The 15,759-nt window shown below is 37.3% G+C and overlaps 1 protein-coding gene across 5 annotated transcripts in view; it reads left to right on the plus strand.

Annotated features, from left to right (window-relative positions):
• Positions 1-15,759, plus strand: part of SLC12A2 (solute carrier family 12 member 2) — a 66,415-nt gene that overhangs the window by 32,170 nt on the left and 18,486 nt on the right. For all 5 annotated transcript variants that reach the window (XR_015793671.1, XR_015793670.1, XM_088129776.1 and 2 more), the window contains exons 11-17: positions 1,643-1,794; positions 8,280-8,387; positions 8,729-8,852; positions 9,956-10,057; positions 10,436-10,591; positions 12,283-12,382; positions 13,880-13,991. Coding sequence is in view for 3 of the 5 variants with exons in the window: in XM_088129776.1 (XP_087985902.1) it covers positions 1,643-1,794; positions 8,280-8,387; positions 8,729-8,852; positions 9,956-10,057; positions 10,436-10,591; positions 12,283-12,382; positions 13,880-13,991 (854 nt within the window). In the remaining 2 variants the exon portion in view is untranslated. The remainder of the gene's footprint in view (positions 1-1,642; positions 1,795-8,279; positions 8,388-8,728; positions 8,853-9,955; positions 10,058-10,435; positions 10,592-12,282; positions 12,383-13,879; positions 13,992-15,759) is intronic.

A 15,759-nucleotide genomic window follows, 5' to 3' on the forward strand; every position in this document is an offset into this window, starting at 1 on the left:
AACTCCCCCTCGGGGTATGAACTGGATCCGCGGCCATTTTCTGCCGTGCCACGTGGTCCGCGGCCATTTTCCACCCGTGCCACGTGGTCCGCGGCCATTTTTCCGCCCGTGCCACGTGGTCTGTGGCCATTTTCCGCCCGTGCCACATGGTCCGCGGCCATTTTTCTGCCCGTGCCACGTGGTCCGCGGCCGTTTTTCCTCCCTGCCGTGTGGTCCGCGGCCACTTTCCGCCCGTGCCACATGGTCCGCGGCCATTTTTCTGCCCTTGACGGGTGGTCCACGGACGCCGGAATGGATTAATGGTAATTACATTGAACCTTATGGGAAAATTTGTTTCGGGTTGCGAACAAATCGGGTTGTGACCAGAGTCACGGAACGGATTAAATTCGTAACCCGAGGTACCACTGTAGTACTTTTTTTTTCTGGTAGACTTTGTCATATTAGTTGGCAAGGATTTGGAATGCTGTCTCTTTACAACAGTTCCTCTACTTGTATAAAAAAGGTCAATATGACATTAGTAAAAGTGAGTAATAGTTGGATTTGGGTATCAATTTGTTGGAAATGTGATGGACAGAAATAATTAAATATAACTTTTATGAAATCCACATTTACCATTTTATCCTCAGCATCCTGCCTGGGGTTGATGATGTAGTTCCAATAATGTGTTTGGAGAAGCAGACATGTTTATTAGACTGCTGTGAATAGGAGTATGGCTTAGCAGGTTTGTAAAGGAAACAATGGCATGGAAAAGACCATAGTTTGTATGGACAGTTTATATTAAAAATGGATCTATCCTGAGGTGTCCATTGTGAAAAATTAATATAATTGGCCCTGATGCTATATTGACTACACTAGAACAGTTTATAAAATAGGCTGCAAACTGCAGCCAAACAAGAGCACAGTCACAGTGCTGGAAAACTCAAAATGGCTCTGTGAGAAACAAATTTAGGTTTCACAATAAAGTAGTGTGTTTTGTGCTGACCTCTAAATAAAATTCTCAGAACACATATGGAGCCTTCATAGCACCTCTTCCGAAATCTGAATGTTTCCATTTAAAATGTTTTGCATAATCCTAGAACACATGTATATACATGCTACTGTTAAGGAGAAATACAATATTTTAAACATCTGTATTCAATATTCAGATATTTGTTCAAATGAATGTAATTGGTTAGGAAGCATATAGCTCATACAGTTACTTTGAATACATTTATTATTCATTGTACAGTTTTTAAAACTCTTTGTTGTGTCATTTTCTCAACTGATTTCCCAAACTTTTTAAAAACCTCTAATCCAATGAAAGGTACTTTAGTTTTGCAGTGTTTTATGATAACAAATCTGGCAGTTTGTGATAGCAATTGAGTCAGTTACTTATGTTGCATCAGTGTATATACGTAAGGACATAAGTACCATAAACAGGAAGTTCAGCAGGGAGTTACATAGGTTTTGTAAAAGCTACTGGTATTAACTAATGGTGTGTTAAATGCTATTTTTAAGATTTAGTTTTAAGCTGTTAATATGATTTATGAAGGTTTTCAACAAAACCCCAATGGACCTTCTTTATAAGAATGTCTTAAGATAGCTGTAATGCACTATGCTTTTCTGATTAGTAGGTCATCTCTTTTTTATCTGCTTGTTCTAGGTGCTTGTGTTGTTCGAGATGCCACCGGGAACCTTAATGATACAATTATTAATGAGCTGGCAAACTGTACATCAGCAGCTTGTAAGCTGAATTTTGATTTCTCCTCCTGTGAAACAACAGAGTGTTCTTATGGGCTGATGAACAACTTCCAGGTAAAGCACCATTTCTAATCCTGGGAAATCTTTGAGATATTTTCCATACCATACATGATTTTAGAAATGGTTGTAAACTGTTCATTATAAATGTGGAAAAAGATCCTTTGTGTTATAATTACTTGAAATCAGATATTTAAAATGGAAAATGTCTCTCTCGTTGGACCTTTGATTGAAATCCACGGTTATCTCTGTTTTTGTGTTGGTGGTTGCATTCTGTTGTCACCTCCTTAATATTATTAAGGATTTTAATTACAATAGTAAAATCTAATGCAAACTAGAAAAAGAAAGAATAGAAAGAGTGAAAGGTGTAAAAGAGAAAAAAGAACATAGAAAATAGAAAGAAAAAAGGAAGAAAAGTAAGAATATAGTGAAGAGAGAGGAAAGAAATATATAAAGAAGTGACTTCTAGTCTTTATCACAAGTATAAAAATTTTGTAACTCTTCACCCCTCTTAGTTTACAATCAGTGATCACTTCATCCCATATCACATCTCTTATCTATAGACAAATCCATAAAGCATCATCTTTTCAGTCCTAGTATCAGCAAAAAGGGTTAACCATTAAGGGTTACCAGAAATATCAACATATCTTATTTTAACCTTGACCAAATAAACCAACTTTATATTCCTTCCTTTTAATTCTAATAGTCTTAATCTTTAGTCCATTCCAAAAATGCTGTAGAATTTGATTTCTTTTCATTCTTCAATGCTTTAGCAAGCCTCTTTTGTAAATCCAATATAAAAGAATTATCCAGGTTACTCTCTTGGTTTATTATTTGTACTTCCCTTTTGATTTTTAAAACACCAACTGGTTTCTTTTGTATGTCCAGTGAGACATCCTCTTCCACGTCATTCTTGTAACCTGTCAATTGTAGATCCATTTTCGATGCCATCTGCCTTGTCAAGTAAAACTTGTTCCTCATCTGCCATTTCTTCTATGATATCTTTTGGACACAATCTATCCATAGAAGCGAACATAGCTATGGACTTTGTTGATACTAACTTCTGATTCCCATTTTTCAAAAGTGTCCTTCAGTATCTTCAGTGTTAAAATGTTTTGTGTCATTTTATACATCACTTTTAATTAACTGTTAATCAGGCTTGTATATTTTTCTCCTTTAACTAAAATCTTTAGTTCCCTCTAGTGTCCAATTTTTAAAATTGTTTATCTTTATTTTGTCTTGCAAAAGTCCAAACAACTGTATTTCCCACAGAAGGCTGCTGTAATCAAGGAAACCACCAGGGAGGGAACCACACCCCCACCAAAACTGGCAGGGCAAGCTACTGTGTATAAACAGGCAGCAGTGCACTGATGATGTTACCTAGTTGGGTAATCAAATGTCTGCCAGCAAACACCAAGCTCAGAGAGCACCAAGAACTCTAAAGTTAACATTAACCCAGTCCCTCACTGTATGTAGATATTTTTTTTCTTTAACATATGTAGCCTCGTCTTAAACAATAAAAAATTGAATTACTGTACATATTTATAATAGCTGATAAAATCAATAGTAAATAAATTTGTATGCCCAGGGATTTTAACACCTATACTGATCTTTAACCTGCACAGTAGAGACATCGTTCAAGTCTCTGAGTTTATCTGAGAAAAGGAGGAAGTTCTTTTTTTTTCTTAGTTGCTGTGGAGAAGATAATGTTCTTCCTCTTGAATCATATTACAACATGCACAGCTTTCATTTGCTCTTACATTGTTTGGTTTTGGTTTGTTACTGTTTTTTGTTCTTTATTAGATGAAATGGAAAAAAACTTTAGGTACTAGTGATAAGAATAGCCAATTAAATATTTGTGGTTGAAATGTAGTGTTTTGATCATGCAATAAGACTCCTGTAGCTTTCCATTTTGGGATGTGTGTTTAAATTGTTTCAAAGCTTTACTGGGACCTTCAGAACAGATTTTGATATTGCATTGGAAAGTGCTTTATAGAAGAGTGCAATTATAGATCCATCATTCTTGGCTGCTATGTATTTTAAGTTTTGTATTATTGTTATTTTTATTTAAATGTTGTTTGCTGCCCAGAGTCACTTGGTGAGATGGGTGGCCGTACAAATTGAATAAATAAATAATTATAAATAAATAAATAAGTGCATGCAAGATTGGATTTATCATCAGAGACATAAATAGGTTTACAACCTATGATTTAGCTGAATTTGATGTGATTCACCTAACTTGCAAGTTAAAAACAAATGTTTAAGACAAATGAGACTCAGTTTGGTTTAGTGGTTAAGACATCAGGCTAGAAATCAGGAGTTTGTGAGTTCTAATCCCGCCTTAGGCATGAAAGCCGGCTGGGTGACTTTGGGCCAGTCACTCTCTCTCAGCCCAACTCACCTCATAGGGTGGTTGTTGTGGGGAAAATAGGAGGCGGAAGGAATATTAGGCATGTTCATTGCTTTGAGTTTTTTACATACATACATACATATAAATTATTAGTCATTGCTAAACAAAAAGTTAACATATGCTCTGATACAAATATAATAGCAAGAAAATCATAATTCATTCAAGGATATTAATAACAGTCCTTGTTTAGGCAATAATATATGCATAGAAGCCAGAAATTTAGTTACAGAGCTGAGAAATGATTTTTCTTTCTATTTTTAAAAATAATTTTATTAAGCTTTAATAAACATGTCTTTAAAATATTTATTTTAAAAAACCTTAGTTATTGGTTTATATAAACTATATATATGACTATATTACTATTGTATAAAAAGTTATTTAAAGAATAAATAACTTTTATTCTTTATAAACTTTATAATTATATAAAAAGCTAGATTATGTGGGGGGGGGGAAACCCTATATCTAAAGGGCATAAGAAACCAAAGAAACAAATTACTTAAAAAAAAAAAAAAAAGCAGATGAACAAAACTAATTAAAAAAACCCTAAACGATGTCAAATTCTAAATATAAAAGAAAAAAATATATAAAGGCAGAAAAAAAGCTACTAAATTATGACTTCCTTCAGTTTGATTTATTGTTGTTATTATTGGATTTGTTATGGCCACCCATTCCAGAAGACCCTGCATGGCTGACAAAATCCCAAAAATAATAAGAGTTAAAACCCACATAAGCACAAGCACATTAACCCCAGGCCTGGGAATAGAGCCCCAGGTCTTAAGTGCTTTTCAGAACCCCAGGAGAGTGGACACCATCTGTATCTCTGGGGGATGTTGTTCCAGATGGCAGGGGTCACAATAGAAAAGGTGCACAAGATGGCAATGTTTAATTGAAGGGACCTGGAGGACACCTATTCTGTCTGAACATACTGGGTGAACAGAAACAATTGGAGATAGGCGGTCCTTATGACCCTGTGTCATGAAGGGCTTTATAAGTGACAATCAGCACCTTGAATTGCACCCAGAAACCTACTGGCAACCAGTGTGGCTCACATAGCAGTCACAAAACAATAATGTGAGGTGCCTGTTATTGTTCGTGCTGCTGCATTTTGTACCAGCTGTAGCTTCCAGATGGTCTTCAAGGGCAGCCCTATGTAGAATGCATTGTGGTAGTTTGAGTTTGAGTGACCATCTGAAGAGCCTCCTGGTTGAGGAAAGAGTGCAACTGCCACACAAAATGAACTTGTGCAAAGGCTGCCTGGCCATAGCTGCTACCTGTTCTTCAAGCAGGAGCTGCAAGTCAAAGAGGTCCCCCAGGTTGTGCACCAGTCTTGCATGAGCAAGTGCAACCCAATCCAAGACCAATAATGGAAACATCTCCGACCCAGGGCGATCAGTCACGCAACTCAATCCTGTCAGGATTGAGCCTAAGTCTGTTCCTCTCCATCCAGGTTCGGATGTACACTGGGTCAGTACATTGACAGTTTTACCTGCACATCCCAGAGTTGAAATGTAAAGCTGGGTATCATCAGCATACTGATGGTACAGAACCCTGAACTGGTATATAACCTCACCCAGCAATTTCATGTAGATCATAAAGGGGAGAGAGTTAAATCCTGAGACACTCCACAAGTGAAGGCGCCATGGGTGAGAGCTCTTCTCTCCTAGCAACACCCACTGAGATTGACCGCTAAGGAAGGAGGCGAAACACTGCAACTTAGTGCCTCCCACTCCCAACCTCAATAGTTGCTGCCTGGAGCTCCCTGGCACCTCACAGCCACAGATAGGTGCTCCAACACATCCAGCAGCCAAACAAAAAACAACCTCACAAACCAACACCATTACAACTACAAAAAGGAAAAAAAAATTGCATGTAATCCTTTTTTACAACAGTCCAAGCTTGATATATCCAAAGCTTGTCATAGATTGAACAATTCCAGATTTTGAAAATATAATTTAACAAGACATTAACATATTTAATCCTTAACTCTGTTCCAAGTACCTGATTCACCATAGGCATACTATATAATTATTAAGGAATTATAGATGAGCATGCTGATAACACCAACATTTTATTGTGGGTTTTATGGGGAGTTATCTTTGCTTTCTGTGGTTATTCTTTGTTTTTGATATTGTTCTGATTTAACTATTATTATTACTACCAGTATTTTGTTTAACGTTGTATGCCACTCAGAGTCAAAGCATTTTAAGTACTGTACTTAGGCAGGTTATAAGTACTCTCAATAAATAAATATCAGAGTTCCTTCAGATTTATTACATTTCCAACCTAGGAAAACTAAGAGCCAACCTTTCTAAACATGCTTTCAGGGGTCCAGTATACCCAAAAGATAGATTTTTGCTATATTAATTGTGTTTTTAAGTCATGAGAAATATATTTAACAGTCTTTAAAGCCTTATGCAATTGATTAGGTAGTACGAGATACTCCAGTTCTATATTCCAAATTTCTTATATATTCACCAAATGTATCTTTCTTTTTCCTTTACTACTTCTTTTCTTTTTTGCTCCCTTCCCTTCCCTTCCCTTCCCTTCCCTTCCCTTCCCTTCCCTTCCCTTCCCTTCCCTTCCCTTCCCTTCCCTTCCCTTCCCTTCCCTTCCCTTCCCTTCCCAATAATTTGTCTGCATTGACTTTCCATCACTGAAGGTGGTCAGACTTATTTGAGTAACTTATTAGTTAACTTAGATTTATTTGAATAACATGTCCGCATCTCCACAAAGCTGAGAGTCTATAGAGTTGTGGTTATCCTTTATGGATGTGAGTCCTGGACTCTGTACCAGCAGTACATCAAACAACTGGAGAAATTTCACATGCGTGCCCTCCACTCCATCCTTGGCATTCGTTGACAAGACCGTGTCTCCAATCTGGAGGTTTTGGATCGCATGGAGTCCACTAGCATTGAGTCCCTTATCATCAGAACCCAGGTGCAGTGCGTGGGACATGTCATCGGAATGGATGACCACCGTATGCCTCGCCAGTTGCTCCATGGTGAACTGGAGACCAGAAAGAGATCGCGAAGTCGTCCATGCAAATGCTACAAAGACTCTGTGAAGGAAACCCTATGCTATTGTGACATCCAACCAAGGGAATTAGAAGCTGCAGCTGCTGACAGAACCTGCTGGTGAACCCTGTTCTATGAAGCCTACACCAGCATTGAAGATAGGCACTGCCAAAAAATGATGGAAATCCGTGAGCAGCATCAAAGAGTAACACCTACAGTTATTGTAACAATGGACTTCCAATGCTCCCATTGTGCTAGACTCTGCACTTCCAGACTGAGACTGCAGAGCCACCTCCGATGACCTGCATAACAGCATGTCTTTTTCGAATCCGAAGGACTACCTATTATAATAATTTGTAGGTTTAGTCTCAGTAAACACTTCTCCATGCCTTCAGGTTTTCAGAGACTATGAGGGCATTGGCGCCAAACAGAGTATGTAACAAATATTTTAATTGTATGTATTGCCACACAATACATACACTTAAGTAGATTGTATTTCTTTTGTAAAATTTTAAAAGTTTTAAAGGTATAATTATTTAATAGTTCTTTAGAATAATACTCTCATTTAACAGCCCATCTTACAGCTATTTCAGAATAAGAATTGCTCCACAGTATTAATTTTTCATGAGAAAAAGTAAATACATTTAAATTTTCTATCCAATAAAGTTCAAATAAATCTGACCATCTTCAGTTTTGGAAAGTCAACAAAATTTGTATTGTAGTTGGAATGAAGGGCTTGCCAGGATTATAAGAGTCCTGAACCCACAGTGGTGAGTCAGTATCATTCCCATTCCAATACATGACTGACAAATAATGTTTAACACAAGAATATTGTTTAAAATAGGAAAATTAAAACCACCTTCATCATAAGAGACATGACTTTAAAAGGAATATTTTCTGTCTTTCTGTCTGCTGTTTCAATCATCTAGGTAACTTGAATTTAGCTCCTTCCATAAAAAAAATTAAAAATTCATTTATGAAATTCTTTAAAATATTTAAGTGCAAGCAGCATAGGCATTGCTTTCAAAATATAGATATCAGTCTTGATACAGATTTCATTTTCACAACATTAATTCTTCTGTACAAATTATTTTTTCTATTTTATATTCAATGTACAGGTAATGAGCATGGTAGCAGGATTTGCCCCACTGATAACAGCTGGTATATTTTCTGCAACTCTTTCTTCAGCATTGGCATCTCTTGTCAGCGCACCTAAAATCTTTCAGGTAAGAAGGATTGTTTTCATAACCTTGATAACTGAAAATGTCTTCAAAAATGTTCCATATTAAAAAAATATTAAATATTTTCTCAACTTGCTCATAATTTATGTAGTAAGTGTTTTCATTAAAAAAAACCCCTACAATATATCTATATCTAATAATGCTGCCTGCTTCTGTCCATCATAGTCTCATTGCGTTTTAGACTAGAGTTGATGATCTGTACAGTTTCAGCATTACAGAATTTTTTCTTACTCCTTATGCACTCTCAGCCCTATGTCTTTAAGACTTGATGCTTGATTGTTTCTCTGTATGTTCATAGTTTAATCGCTCATTTCTTTTGGTCCTAGGCATTGTGCAAAGACAATATCTATCCTGGTTTCCTGATGTTTGCTAAAGGCTATGGGAAAAATAATGAACCTTTACGAGGGTATCTTCTCACTTTTTTGATTGCTCTTGGATTCATATTAATTGGTGAGTTTAAATCATATGTTTGTTTTTTAAAAAACTTGTTTTAAAGATCTTCTGAAGCATTTGGCATGATCTGCTTGTCACCATGCTAATCTTTAATAACTGAAACTCAGTTATGACTTCTTGTGAAGTCTGAATCAACGGCCCATTATTAACTGTTGCATATTTGGAAATAAAATACAATGATATAATGCCTGAATTGAGCCTCATGTGTTTTATAGATACAGACTAATTTCATCAATCACATTAACTAGTTAGACTTCAAAGGTTTGTCAGTAGAATTTCTCGTTCTTCAAATATTTGAAGAATCCTTCTGTGTAATCCAGTGCCTCAGTGTTAATAAATGCAAAGAAGTAAATCCATCTTACAATTACACTATGAAAAAGCAGAATAAGGTTCCTGTGTAAATTGACTTACTTAACTGTCATAGTATGCAAAATAGCTTGTCATTAAAAATGGCCTGCTCTAAGCTCAAATACTTTGTCTAATGATCAAAAACATCCCATTCTGAGTTCAGAGCAGCTGTACAAGCACTTACCAGAAGTATTCCAATATTATTCCATCCGTTTTAGAAGAATTCTAATTGTTCCATAAAAAGAGTTTTGGAATGCTTCTAGAAAGCTCATAATATTTCAGACTTAAAATATTTCTAGTTCAAAACATTGTGCCTACTCTTAAAGTTTGGGAGGAGCTGTACGGAACCAGTACTGAGGGAAGAAGGAACTGTTTGTATCTATTTCATAGATATTCTGTGCAGTCGTACATCTCACTAGCTCTCTTCTTAGTAGGAGATAGTTCAGCTTCATTTCAGTTCTGGAGTTGTCTCGTCCTGCTATCTCAATTAGTACAAGAAGCTTTAGCAGAAAAGCACTTTTGCCACCCTAATCTGGATTGTATATTTCTGCATATGTGAAGAAGGCAGTCCTTCTAATCTGCAGCACCACTCTTGGAAATTCTGTCTCTAGTTCATGTAAATGCTTCACTGGTAAAAAAAAAAGCTGCAAAGAATACAAAATCAAAAGAACCGCCAGTACAAGTAAGCGGCTCTGTTTTCCATAGCTGTCTACTGTAAAAATCAATATAATTATGTGTTTCTGTCTTTGCAGCTGAATTGAATGTAATTGCTCCAATTATCTCCAATTTCTTCTTGGCTTCCTATGCTTTAATTAATTTTTCCGTGTTCCATGCTTCACTGGCAAAATCACCAGGTATGGATTTTATATTGGTCCTAGTGAGATCACAGTGTCTTTTTAAAACTACTTTTGAACAACACTAATTGTACATCCATTTTTAAAACTGTAAATAGCAACAGCAATTAAAAAACATAAACTTTCCAGCTTAATCAAATTGTAGATAGCAGTCGGAATCATAACTGAAGTTTGGGGGGAAAAGGCATAGTATTCCTATGTAGTTTCTTGCTTTCATTTTTTATTTATTGATATTTAAGTTTATGGCAGTTGCATATGTGTATGCTGGCAAATTTATGTAATAATTTTTTTTATTTATAAACCATATTACAGTGTGGTAGTACACATTGAAGGATAAGTTACTGTTTATATCTTTAATTTATATTTGCTTTTCAATAGGCTGGCGTCCTGCTTTTAAGTACTACAACATGTGGGTATCTCTAGTTGGAGCAATTCTCTGCTGCATAGTGATGTTTGTTATTAACTGGTGGGCAGCACTCCTCACATATGTCATCGTTCTAGGACTCTACATTTATGTAACTTACAAGAAGCCAGGTGGGTACATCTTTTTCAGCCACTGAGATGGACTTATTTGCCTGTTACATATACAGTGGTGCCTCGGGTCACGAACGTTTCTGTTCACAACCAATTCGGGTCACGAACAGCTCCGGTCGCAAAATTTTGCCTCCGTTTGCGAACGCCGGATTGGGTCACGAACAGGATCCGCGGCCATTTTCCCTCCCGTGACATGGTCCGCGGCCATTTTTCCGCCCCTGACATGTGGTCCGCGGCCATTTTTCCGCCCCTGACACGTGGTCCGCGGCCATTTTTCCGCCCCTGACACGTCCGCGGCCATTTTCCGCCCCTGACAGGTGGTCCGCGGCCATTTTTCCACCCCTGACACGTCCGCAGCCATTTTTCCGCCCCTGACACGTGGTCGTAGCGAGGGGGACTCTCCCTCCAAGCAATAGCCGCCTCCCTGTCCTCCACGCCAGAACGGATTAACGGTAATTACATTGAACCTTATGGGAAAATTTGCTTCGGGTCACGACCAGAGTCGTGGAACGAATTAAGTTCGTGAACCAAGGTTCCACTGTATGTGATTTTTCCCTTTAGTGCTACTTCACACCAAGTACACATTTAAGTTTAGGTGAAGTAAATTAAAATGAGGATTTGGCTGTATGGCAAAGATTGAAACCTTCACTTTTCAGAGTAATACTTTTGCTAAGGAAATCAGTTACAAAAGAAAATAAAGCACTACTTTTCAAATAAGATTAAATTGCTTAATCATTTTATTGTATTATATGGTTATGTAGCAATTTTATTTTGCAAGACTTTCCCAGCTAATATGCTATCAACAGCTTTTCTTTCAGACCAGACTTCCTTAAGCTCCATCTCAGCAAAATTCACACAACTTTGAAGAGAGGCAGTACAGGTTTTCTTCTTGGTTACATCTGGGTTTTAGGATTAATTCATTTTCCATATCTTTTTCCTTAAGTTTCTTTTGTCGTAACTCTAACTGAAATCTGATGCTCTACTCTCTACCTGAAGGTTCATCATTACCTCACAGTACAGCTTCTTGCCATCTCATTCATTAGTTCTGACCTCTAGGACTTTTTCAAACAGGGTTCTTATATCTTTTCCTTGACCTCAGACTAACACATCAGTTTCTGAAACTGTTACTTATCAGTAATGTTAATCTTCAATCTATGTTGTACAGTTTGGCCAGAAATGCCATTCTAATTCTTTTTACCAATTAATATTGTACTTTAATTTCTTATAGTCATGTTTAAAATCTTGACTCAAAGCTTTTTTCTAATAACTGTACATGGCAACTATTCTTAACCAATCTTTATATTAAAATGTTTTATTTAGCTAGAAAAGTATAAAGGGATCCTTAAGTATCAAGAATTTGCATATCTTCTTATTCTTGGAGCTTGTCTGAAGTGAACATATTAAGCCTTCATAAGATAATGTATTTGCTCATAAAAATACATTTTAGGATCAAGTAAATTACTAGTGAAACTGCCTATGTGGTTTATTATTTTTCTTAATGAAGTGCTGAGATAATTAGTCTTAATATAGAAATCTTGAGTCCTGTTATCAAACTACTTGGGTTGTGGCTTGCATGATAAGGGAGTATCAATTGTTTATTGATTTATTGACATCATTCAATTGTTTGTTTGGTTGAAATTAAGATTGCTATAGGGCATTTTCTGTTTCAATATTAAAGCAATCTTTTACAGATGTCAACTGGGGATCCTCAACTCAAGCCTTGACTTATCTGAATGCTTTGCAGCATGCTGTCCGCCTTACTGGTGTGGAAGACCATGTGAAAAACTTCAGGTAACTTGGAAAAAAATAGTCAGCATATTGCTGGACTCGAAGTATAAGAACAGCAGTCTGGAGGGAAAAACTGACAGATGTCAGATGTTTGGAAAATTAGAGTCAGCTCTAACACTGAATTGGTGTGCTTAAAATGTGTTGATACTGGTATTGGATGATTTCATGCAGAGTGATGTAGCCTTACTTGATCTTTCAAATTAGTGCCTGTTTACCATTTTCCCTCAGAAATTTTAAAGTGACTTGATGGGTGATATGGTAAATATGGTTTGAAATATGCGTAGATTATGGAACTCATTTAATCTACTTTCTTATTGCTGGTTTGGACCAGGTGTTCTCTGACCAAGAATATATAAGTGGCTAGAAGTTTAGTTTCTAGATCCACTGTGTGATATTTTTCTGGAGGGAATAGCAGGACAAGAATTTTGAAATTTGTTCAGTAATGTTTTTAGTAATTGCAGTCTCCCAGAGCTGGTAATATCAAGTAGAATATGCAAAGCCAATATGCAGCAAAGGTTCATAAGTCAGCTTTTATATGCAGTTAGGAATGAGCTATTTTTTTTCTTGGGGAACTGGCTTAAATAGTTGTTGATGGCTTAAGGATAACACCAAAATGTTACTTAGCTCTCTGATCCCATTACAATTCTATTTGTCTCCTTTGCTTGGTGCTCTTCAGTCTAACCCCTGACCAAGAGATAAGTCCAGAATCCATGACTTTATTTTAGTAAATGTATATATACAGTGGTACCTCTAGTTACGAACTTAATCCATTCCGTGACTCTGGTTGCAACTCGAGTTGGTCTCAAGTTGAGGTAAAGTTTCCCATAAGGTTCAATGTAAATACGGCTAATCCGTTCCGCCCTCCGAATTTGGTCGCACCACAAGGCAAATTTCCCCATAAGGTTCAATGTAAATATGGCTAATCCACCCTCTGAATTTGGTCACACCACGAGGTAAATTTCCCCCATAAGGTTCAATGTAAATATGGCTTAACAGTTCTGAAACATATGCATTTTATTTTTAAACCTCAAAAACCTTCCAAATGCCACAAAAACCTTCCAAACGCCACAAAACACACCACAAGCCTCACCGAATGTCTCCTTGCTACCGCGATCTCGCCCACAGGAAGCCACGACCGCGTGGCAGCAGGGCAAATGGCCGCGGATCTGGTTCGTATCTCGAGGTGGAGTTTGCATGTCAAGGTAAATTTTTGGGACCGGAGCTGGTCGTATCTTGAAAAATTCGTAAGGGGGGCGTTCGTAACTAGAGGTACCACTGTATATAGGTCATTTTTTCACTTGGGCCAACAATATTCAAGGCCAATATCATGGTGTCTTGATAAAATAAATGGATAACAAGTGGTGATTCCACTCACATGAAAAATGTGCTAATTCCGTATTGTTTTCATGTGCAGATACTACTTAATGGGAACATTTTAACAACAGTTCAGATTGGATTGCAAAAATGTACATGTTAACTGTTGTTTGAATCTAAAACTAGGCCACAATGTCTTGTCATGAGTGGTGCTCCAAACTCACGTCCAGCTTTGCTTCATCTGGTCCATGCCTTCACCAAAAATGTAGGACTGATGATCTGTGGTCACGTACATATGGTAAGTGTCTGAATAATTGGTTATACTTTCAAAAAATTATTTCAGTGCCTGCTGTAATATTTTCTTTTTTTTCTCTGTTTCTGTAGAAGTCCATCTAAGATAATGCGAATTGCTGTATACATATACAATACATATATACATACATATATTTTATTGTAATATTAGCTTTTGTGGACTAGAGTCCATGTCATCAGATCTTGTAGGGGAAATAATGGCAGTGATATAAGAAAATAGTGATACTGTGTTATCTAAAAGGAAAAGTTGTTTAATAATTTTATCTTTAAAACCAGTAGTAGAGTCATGTGAAAAAGGAAGTACACCCTCTCTGAGTTCTATGGTTTTACGTATCAGGACATAATAAAAATCATCTGGCCCTTAGCAGTTCTCAAAAATTGGTAAATACAACCTCAGATGAACAACAACACATGACATATTACACCATGTCATCATTTATTTTACAAAAAGAAAGCCAAAATGGAGAAGCCATGTGTGAAAAACTAAGTACACCTTATGATTCAATAGCTTGTAGAACCACCTTTAGCAGCAATAACTTGAAGTAATCGTTTTCTATATGACTTTATCAGTCTCTCACATCGCTGTGGAGGAATTTTGGCCCACTCTTCTTTACAACATTGCTTCAGTTCATTGAGGTTTGTAGGCATTTGTTTATGCACAGCTCTCTTGAGGTCCCGCCACAGCATTTCAGTCAGGTTGAGGTCTGGACTTTGACTGGGCCATTGCAACCCCTTGGTTCTTTTCTTTTTCAGCCATTCTATTGTAGATTTGCTGGTGTGCTTGGGATCATTGTCCTGTTGCATGACCCAATGTTGGCCAAGCTTTAGCTGTCAGACAGATGGCCTCACATTTGATTCTAGAATACTTTGGTATACAGAGGAGTTCATGGTTGACTCAATGACTGCAAGGTGCCCAGGTCCTGTGGCTGCAAAACAAGCCCAAATCATCACCCCTCCACCACCGTGCTTGACGGTTGGTATGAGATGTTTGTGCTGATATGCTGTGTTTGGTTTTCGCCAAACGTGGCGCTGTGCATTATTGTCAAACATCTCCACTTGGGTGTCGTCTGTCCAAAGGACAGTGTTCCAGAAATCTTGTGATTTGTTCAGATGCAACTTTGCAAACCTAAGCCATGCTGCCATGTTCTTTTTAGAGAAGAGACTTTCTCCTGGCAACCCTCCCAAACAAACCGTACTTGTTCAGTCTTTTTCTAATTGAACTGTCATGAACTTTAACATTTAACGTGCTAACTGAGGCATGTAGAATCTGAGATGTAACTCTTGGATTTTTTGCAATTTCTCTGAGCATTGCACGGTCTGACCTTGGGGTGAATTTGATGGGACGTCCACTTCTGGGAAGATTGGCAACTGTCTTGAATGTTTTCCACCTGTGAATAATCTTCCTCACTGTAGAATAATGGACTTTAAATTGTTTGGAAATGGCCTTATAGCCCTTCCCAGATTGATGGGCAGCAACAATTGCTTTTCTGAGATCATTGCTGATGTCTTTACTCTTTGGCATTGTGTTAACGCGCGCCTCAGTGCTCGAGACCAGCAAACTCCTAAAACTTTGGCTTTTTTAGAGGTAGTCACACTTGCTGATGATCAGTTGATCAAGGGCATTTGATTAGCAGCACCTGGCTGCTACTTAGCCTCTTCATACCTATGGAAGCAGTAAGGGTGTACTTAGTTTTTTACATATGGCTTCTCCATTTTGGCTTTCTTTCTGTAAAATAAATAATGACATGGTGTAA

This window comes from Python bivittatus, unplaced genomic scaffold (genome assembly GCF_059951505.1).
Source record: "Python bivittatus isolate LINGU-HERP-01145 unplaced genomic scaffold, Pbiv_v1 ctg000850_np1212, whole genome shotgun sequence".
Lineage (NCBI taxonomy): Eukaryota > Metazoa > Chordata > Lepidosauria > Squamata > Pythonidae > Python > Python bivittatus.